Raw genomic sequence first — 8572 nt, 5'->3', positions numbered from 1 at the left:
CCAAGAATGTGAACAGACTGCCCACAGGTGGGAGGGGACACCTGCAAGTCACACTTCTGGTAAGGGGCCAGCATACAGAATATGCAAAGACTCTCACAATGCCAACAATAAACAGGCAACACAACTTTTTTTTAATGGGTAAAGGATTTGAATAGACATTTCTCCAAAGACTATATAAAAGGTGAAAAAATTACATGAACAGAACTCAACGTTACCAGTCCTTCAGGAAATACAAGGTAAAACCCCAAGAAGGCAGCACGTCACGCCCAACAGGCTGGTGACGGTAAAGTCAGATGGTTGCTGGGAAATGGCAGCCTCATGCACAAGAAAGAAACCGGGACATTTCCTCACACCTCACACAACAATCAACTCAAAATGGAATAAGGGCCTATTGGAGATGGTGTGGAAAAAAGAGAACCTTCCTACATTGTCGGTGGGAACGTAAATTGGTGCAGCCGCCACTGAGGACAGCATGACAGATGTCATAGAGTCCTGCAGTCACGCTCCTGGGCATGCATCTGCAAAGACAAAAACGCTAATTCAGAAAGGTAACACACCCCGGTGTGCACAGCAGCGCGACTTAAGCTGCCAAGATATGGACGCAACCTAAATGCCCATCAACAGATGAATGGATAAAGAGGCGGCAATACATGTAAACAACAGAATATCATTCAGCCATAAAAACAATGAAATAATGCCATTTGCAGCAACATGGAAGGACCTAGAGTTTATCACGGGAAGTGAGATAAGTCAGAGAAAGACAAATACATTACTTTTATGTAGACTCTAAAAAAAATACAAATGAACTCATTTACAAAACAAAAACAGACTCAGAGACATAGAAAACAAACTTGGTTACCAAAGGGGGTATAAATTAGGAATTTGGGATTAACAAACACTGCTGTATGTAAAATAGATTTTTTTTAAATGACTTATAGTACGGGTAACTACATCCAGTATCTTTTAATAACCTCTTACGGAAAAGAATCTGAAAAGGTTAGCAACATATATGTATGGATATACACATATATATACACACACAACTGAATTACTTTGATGTACACTTGAAACTAACACAACACTGTAAATCAACTATCAGTTCAGTTCAGTCGCTCAGTCGTGTCCGACTCTGCGACCCCATGAATCGCAGCACGCCAGGCCTCCCTGTCCGTCACTAACTCCCAGAGTTCACCCAGACTCACGTCCATCGAGTCAGTGATGCCATCCAGCCATCTCATCCTCTGTCGTCCCCTTCTCCTCCTGCCCCCAATCCCTCCCAGCATCAGGGTCTTTTCCAATGAGTCAACTCTTCGCATGAGGTGGCCAAAGTACTGGAGTTTCAGCTTTAGCATCATTCCTTCCAAAGAAATCCCAGGGCTGATCTCCTTCACTTTCATTTTAAAATAATGGATTAAAGACCTAAATGTAAGACCAGAAACCATTAAACTAAACGAAAATATAGATAGAATATTCTTTAACCTAAATTGCAGCAATATTTTTTTATGTCTCTAAAGCAAAGGAAATAAAAGCAAACACAAACAAATAAGACCTAATTAAATTTAAAAATTGCAAAGCAAAGGATACCATCAACAAAAAGACAAGCTACTGAATAGGAGAAAATATCTGCAAATTATATGACTGATAAGGGGTTATTATGCAAAATGTATAAACAGTTCATACAACTTGACATCAAAAAAACAAACCACCCAATTTATTTAATTTTTTTTAATTTTAATTGGAGGCTAATTACTTTACAATATTGTACTGGTTTTGCCATACCAAACCACCCAATTTAAAAACGGGGAGAAGACCTGAATAGAAATTTTTTATAAATGAAACATACAGATGGTCAACTACACATTAGTAGATGTTCAGCATCGTTAATTATCAGTGAAACGCAGATTAAAATCGCAGTGAGACGCCCCTCACACCTGTCAGAATGGCCATCACCAAAAAGACTACAAACAGCACACGCTGGAGAGGATGCGGGACAAAGAGCACTGTCCCGCAGCACTGGTGGGGACGTGAACTGCTGCAGCCACTACGGAGAACTACGGATCTGAGAAACGGAGGCTTCTCAGATTAAAAACCACCACGTGACCCAGCGATTCTACTTGTGGGCATATATTCAAAGCAAATGAAAACACTGATTAGGAAAGATACATGCACCCCGATGTTCACAGCAGCACTATTTACAACAGCCAGAAACTGGAAGCAACCTAAATGCCCATCATAGATGGACGGATAAAGAAGTTCTGGTACACACGCACAAAGGAATACTTCTATTTAAAAAAAAAAAAAAAGAAATAATGCCATTTGCAGATAATCATGCCAACATGCATGGACTTGGAGGGTATCATGCCGAGCAAAGTCAGAGAAAGACAAATACTGTATGGTATCACACGTGGAATCTAAAAAATAAAGGAGACTAGTAAACAACAAAAAAGGAAGAGACTCAGATATAAAGAACAAACTCGTGGTTATCAGTGGGGAGACGGGAGGCGGAGGGGTGAGACCAGAGTAGTGAATTTAGAGGTACAAACTTCAGTATACAAAATAAGTTACAAACATATTTAATACAAATATAGTCAGTATCTTATAACAACTCTAAATGGACTATAACCTTCAAATATTATGAATCACTGTTGTATGCCTAAAACTTACATAATATTGTACCTCATTATACCTCCATTTTAAAAACTGACTTAAAAAGGTCAAATAATTGCTTTTTTGCTGGTGATGATGTGAAGAAAAAGGAATCCTTATACCTGCTGGTGGGAATATAAAATGGTTCAATTGCTTTGGAAAACCATCTGGCAGTTTATAAAATGGTTAGAGTTTTATGACCCAACAACTCCATTCCTAGATATATACTCAAGAGACTCAAGAACATGTCCACACAAACACCTGTGAGTGTTTACAGCATTATATTTACAACAGACAAAAGGTAGAGACAACCCCAGTGTCCATCAACTGCTAAACAGGTAGACACAATGCGATCTGTCCATACAGCGACTTACGATTCAGTGATAAAAAGAAGTAAAGACACACCGACACCTGGCACGACGCGGACGGCCCTCAGAAACACTGCACTAGGCCAAGGAGGGGCACGCCGAGACACAGCGAGACCGCAGGCTGCGGGACGCCACGCACGGAACAGCCGCCGCAGGTAAACCCGCACAAACAGGGCTCCTTTCTGGAGTGAAGAAAATGCTCTGAAAACTGATGGTGCTTATGGCTGCACAACCCCGTTACTACAGTAAATAACAACCAAATAACTGTTAACATACTGACAACTAATAATCTGTTAATATACCATCAATACACTCGGCTGCACACTTTTAAAACAGTGACTTTTATAGTATGTGAATCTCAATGAAGTGTTATTTTTAAAGTAGTCAGTTGCTTTAAAAACCAATTCAGGGGCTTCCCTGGTGGCCCAGTGGTAAAGAGGGGCAACTAAACCCGTGCCCCAAAACTCCTGAAGCCCGCACACCTGGAGCCCGTGCCCCGCGATGAGAAGCCCGCACCCGCACGAAGAGGAACCCCTGCTCCACACAATTAAGGGAAGCCCTCGCAGCAACGGAGTCCTAGCACAGCCAAAAATGAATTTAAAAACTATTTTAAAAAAGCAGTTCAGCACAAGCAACGTAGCCGCACGGTTTCATTCCAACGTTCTCCTGAATTTGACAGGTACAGGGAGACTGACAGAGTCACACTGTTACCACCAGGAGATTTCTTTTATCACTAAGTTCTCACAAGTTTAAAATACCTTACATGTAACGGTGCCAACACTCCACGTATACCGTTAGGCTGCGTCCCTGTCCCGTGGTTAAAATGACAAGCTTGAACCCAAACTACAGGCTGAACGACAGGCTGTGAGGCGGGGGTGGGAGGGCAGTAAGAGGGGCCACCTCTAGTCCTCTTAGGGAGTAACTGCCAAGCCTCCGGGGGTTGACTACTTCCTGTAAAGGTCCTGTTCATGCCAGAATCTGGTGGACAAAGCATGAAGCTTCGGACACACACTACACAAGTCCCCTCCGGTTCCTGCCCCGAGGCATGTCAGCTACACTTCCAGGGTCTCCTTAGTGCGCCTGCGCAGCTCTGGACGCGCTCCGGACAACTGCCATCCAGTACAAAGCCCCAGACTCGGCCTGAACTGCCTTCGGCACCAAGTGCACACCCACAGCTCAGCGCACCGACCTCACCAGCTGGAAGCCTGGGACCTCCCACGGCCTCAGCAGTGACCCCCACCAGCTCGTTGGGAGGACTGGACACGCTGGGCTTGGCCCAAGCCCTGCTGCGACCCAGCTGCCCCTCCTGACGCCTCTCCCGTCGTAGCAGGGCTCTGGTCACGTCATGCAGTCGCCCACCCTTAGCAGGGACAGACAGCCTCCACTCTGCAGGCTGATTTCAGTGCTCGCCTCCTCAGGCCCTCAGAACAGAATGCCTGTTACCTGAAATTTAGGTTAGGTTCAAACTCCCACCACAAATATAACTATAATGAAAACAATATAAATCAAATTAAATGAAATAAAACATTACATGGGATGAAACCATTTCACAACTTTGTCAACAGCAGCCTTGATGGTGGGGCTGGTCTTGGGTGGTTGGCACTTCTGGAAGCAAGCCCTGTGGACAGGGGGCTGCAGGCGCTGAGCCCCACGGGCCGGACAGCCACTGAGGAGCATGGCTGGGAGTCAGCTCAGCTGCTCAGAAGATGCCAGGGTCCCTCAAGTCTTCACTCCTCTGGGAGACAGTGGGGTTCCCCAAGAACACCCCCAGGTCTTCACTCCTCTCTGGGAGACTAGCTTGGTCAATGGGTTCTAAATGGCTGGATGCTGTCCCCACCCCGCAAAGCCACTATTTGCATGAAAAGGCAGACCACACGCAACTGGACAGGAACGGGAGCAAGTTTATTCAGGGGGACCCAGCTCAGGGGAGAAGCACTGTCTCCGTGAAGCCACATGACTTCCAACCCAAGAACCATGCTTTACAACTTCAGCTGAGTTCTGTCTGGGTTTACCTGCCCGACATCCTAAGTCCAAGGTAACTTTAAATCGAGAGAAACACACTACGTTGGCAGGGGCTGGGGGGAACGACACTTCAGAGATGTCACATCCGTGCCAGAAATCAAGACAGCGCGGTGAGGCCACCCCTACGACCCACCTTGCCTCAGGGGTACTGAGCACAGCCTCGGGTGTCGTGGTGAAGGTCAAGTCTACACAGACAACCAAACTCCCCTGAATGTAAGAACATCAAAAATTACAATCCTAACGTGCAAACAGGAGCAACTTCTGGACACTAGTCACCCAGGTTCCGAAGGCTGGATGTGGGGGAGGGCAAGGGAGCGTGGGGGGGGTGCAAGGGAGTGTTGGGGGACCCGGGAGGCCTCAGAATCAGGAAAGGGACTCAGATCTGCTGCTGATGGAGGCACCCAGTCCGAAGCGCCTCCCTTCCACTGCAGGGCAGTCTCTGTCCTTGCTAAGCCCGCACTCTCTCTAAGGAACATCACTACTCAATGCAAGAGAGCCACCCTTCCTCGCTGGAGCTCGGCAGGACTCCAGCCTGGGGGCCGTGGCCTGGAGCGCCTCAGCGAGCCCTCTCCTTCTGAGGGAAGAAGGAGAACCTGGTGGGGTTGAACTCCTCCCAGATGCGCTCGAACTCCTCCAGGAAGAGCCGCACATACTCCTCGTCCTCCACGATGAGCACGTTCTCCCGGTTGTTCTGAATGGCCTGCGTGGTCCAGTTGAGGGAGCCAGTGATCAGCACCTTCCTGTCCACGATGGCGAACTTGTGGTGCATGTAGCCCAGGTCTTGGTCGTGCCGGACCTGGATCCCTGCAAAGAGCGAGACGTCACTGCTGCCCATCCACCGACGGAGCTGCTGGCCAGGCAGGGGCTCTGGTCGCCCCCACATGGGAGCCCCTTGCTCCTTCCCTAGCCCCTCCTCTCGCTGTCCATTGCTTGAGTTCTGGCTCCTTCTCCAGCATGGATGTGTTCACAGGACTGACTGCTGCTTGTGCCCAGTGTCATGGGCACCGTCAGGTCTGGGTGGTTACAGCCGCTGAGCCAGGCAGGGGCCGGGCCCACTAGCCCCAGGAGGAGGGCCGGCCGGCAGCAGGGACAGGAGAGTTAGTTCCTCTGGAAACGCCTCCAGCCCTGACTGGGGGAGACTCCCCACCTCCTCCAGTGTATATGACATGCATTACCCTCCAGTTACTGGTTTCAAGATGAGCCAGCAGCGACTGAAGCAAAACCCATTTGATCTTGGGTTCACATGCCCCTGAGGTCTCACTCAGGCCCAGAATCAGATCCCTCCTGTAATCAGGACCTCGTGAAGTTGGGGGACCAGCCCGGGGGCGCCCACAGAGAAGACACCAGGCCCCAGACCTGAAGCCTCAGCTTTGGCCCCATAACCACCCAGCTGACGCGGCCTCCCCTCCTGCTGAGGCTCAGGGCCCCTCGTGTGCCCGCGTCAACATATGCACCTTGGCCACAGGGCTGCCTGCCGCTCCTCGCACCACAAAACAGGTCCTCACGCAGGTGACTCCTCACAGCAGTGCGCCCCCACCCATGACCCTCCCAGGCACCTCCAGGGCTCCTGCTCCGCCAGACCTCCCTGTCCTGTTCTGCACTTGAAGACCCGGAGCCTGGAACCTGTCCAGCCAAACACAAGGAGGCGGCTGAGTGGTGAGAGAAGAACAACCGCAGGGACATCCTCAGAAGAGAGTCAAGGTTTAGCTAGAATCTGGTCGTAGGGTCCCTTCAAGGTTCTTGCCAAATCTGAGGTCCTACGGTTCTCTACAAGAAAACCGCTGTGCTGAAACAGCCAAGCTTCCCTGACAACAGACCAACATAGGATCGAAAAGCTGCCAGAAAGAGCCGAAGTCAACGTCCTCAACACTGAAATCAAGTCTCCATCCCGCCCTGCACAGATGTGAAGACCAGGGGAGGATGCCCCTGTGTTCCCATCCCAGGTGAGCTGAGAGCAGCCAGGACAGTTTTCAAGGGCCCCACGCGCCTGTCACGGGGGCCACCAGAACGGGCAGGTCAAATGGTCGCCAATGCAAGAATGACCTTTGCAGGGGCCTCAGTGACAGAGAGAAGGGCAAGAGGTTCAGACTCCGAATCGCTGGCGCAGGACACAGCACCATGCCAGCGCAGGCGGAGGAGTTTCCAAGTAAGGCAGGTGTGAACTTAGAACATCCTCACAATTATCATACTCCCGGGTTCGCTGTTCCCACTCCAGCGAGGGGCAGGTCCGCCAGAGACCTGACTTCCCTGCCATTCGGCAGCTGAAGAAACAAATTACCTGCTCACTAACTAACCATTTCAGCTCCATGTCTTACCTTATTTTAAACATTCATTTCAGATGCCCCGAAAGAAGACTCACTGGTTAATTTAAGAGAAAACACCTTCTCCTCCGTTTGGTCCTTAAGCCAACACTGCATCTCCACGCACCTGTGCCCTGAACAGACTTCTGGGTCCCTGACAGGCTTTGCTGGCGGACCTGCTTCCAGCCTCGGCCCCTCAAGGGTTCACGCCCAGGTTTTGGGCTAAAGACTCTGCACAGAAGCTCCTCTGGACACCCCGGAGTTTCCCCAGACCCTGCAAGGCTGCCAAGGGACGCGAGTGTCTCCCCAGTCCTCCCACGCTGCCCCAAGCGCCCCCCCGTCCTGCCTCCACCTCCCGTGGCCCAGCACCCGGCCTACCTGCCTTGCGGAGCAGGCCAATCTGCGAGCCGTTGAGGGCCATGTAGTCGCAGTCGGTGACCACGCGGACGCGCACCCCGCGCTGGTGCAGCAGCTGCACGGCGCGGCCCAGCTGCGGGCTGGAGAAGGCGAACAGGCAGAGCTCCAGACTGACGCGGGCGGCCAGCAGGGCGCTCAGCAGCCGGCTAAGTGAGCTCTCGCCGTGAGGCAGGCTACACGGGCAGCCTGAGGGTGTGGCACCCGGGGACCGCAGCAGGGCTTCTGTGCAGGTCACTTGCGATGGGAAAAACAGCACCTCGCGCCGTGGCCGCCGCCGCCTGACCCACAGCCAGCGCAACACGGCGGGCAGCGTCTCCAAGGCCAGCGCGAGGCCAGCAGCCGCCACCACAGCCACCTGCCAGCGTAACGGCCTCATGGCGTCGGCAGGTACCTAGGCCCCACGTACCACGTACGCTGGCCGCACCCTGCGCCTGCGTGCCTGCCACGCACGTACGCCAGCCGCCCATTGCGTCTGCACGCCAGCAGGTCACGTGTACCCACCGCCAACTGCGCCTGCGTGCTCGTTCATCGCCAGCCTCCCACCGTAGCCTTGCGGTGGCTGCCCACGTGCTCCCGCCTGCTGCGCTATGAGCTCGCTGCCAACTGCGCCTGCCTGCGAGGTCACCGCCTGCCTCCCAGTGCGCCTGCGCCCCCACCGCCCACCACCCGCCTCCCACATGTGTCTGCATAGTCAGCGGCATCGCCCACTGCGCCTGCGCACCTCGCCCTGAGGGATGCAGGTGGCAGTGGCGAGGAGCCTACCAAGGTCCAAACTGGAACAATGCGAGGACTGCGTAAGTAACGCAGAACTGGCTTGTA

The 8572-nt window shown here is 51.6% G+C and overlaps 1 protein-coding gene across 2 annotated transcripts; it reads right to left on the bottom strand.

Moving 5' to 3' along the window:
- Nucleotides 1-1554: 1554 nt before the first annotated feature.
- On the bottom strand, nt 1555-8365 carry PLD6 (phospholipase D family member 6). Of its 2 annotated transcripts, XM_070773241.1 has the most exons (3): nt 7715-8365; nt 5630-5840; nt 1555-5243 (listed from the first exon to the last, which is right to left on the bottom strand). In XM_070773241.1, the coding sequence occupies exons 1-3, from the start codon at nt 8127-8129 to the stop codon at nt 5222-5224; spliced, it is 648 nt and encodes a 215-aa protein (XP_070629342.1). In that variant the 5' UTR covers nt 8130-8365; the 3' UTR covers nt 1555-5221. The 2 variants fall into 2 exon arrangements, with proteins under 2 accessions (XP_070629342.1, XP_019836266.1); XM_019980707.2 differs by having other exon boundaries at nt 1555-5840; nt 7715-8362.
- Between the last annotated feature and the right edge of the window lie 207 nt (nt 8366-8572).

Source organism: Bos indicus, chromosome 19 (assembly GCF_029378745.1).
Source record: "Bos indicus isolate NIAB-ARS_2022 breed Sahiwal x Tharparkar chromosome 19, NIAB-ARS_B.indTharparkar_mat_pri_1.0, whole genome shotgun sequence".
NCBI lineage: Eukaryota > Metazoa > Chordata > Mammalia > Artiodactyla > Bovidae > Bos > Bos indicus.
Note: the sequence above shows the minus strand (reverse complement) of the source record. Positions and strands in the feature narration are given on the sequence as shown.

What these genes read in the sequence shown, in the direction of transcription:
- PLD6 (XM_019980707.2), bottom strand. Translation starts at nt 8,129, where the DNA reads ATGAGGCCGTTACGCTGGCAGGTGGCTGTGGTGGCGGCTGCTGGCCTC. An exon ending in TGGCCTGCTCCGCAAGGCAG is followed by an intron (nt 5,841 to 7,714) that starts GTAGGCCGGGTG and finishes CGCTCTTTGCAG; the next exon opens with GGATCCAGGTCCGGCACGAC.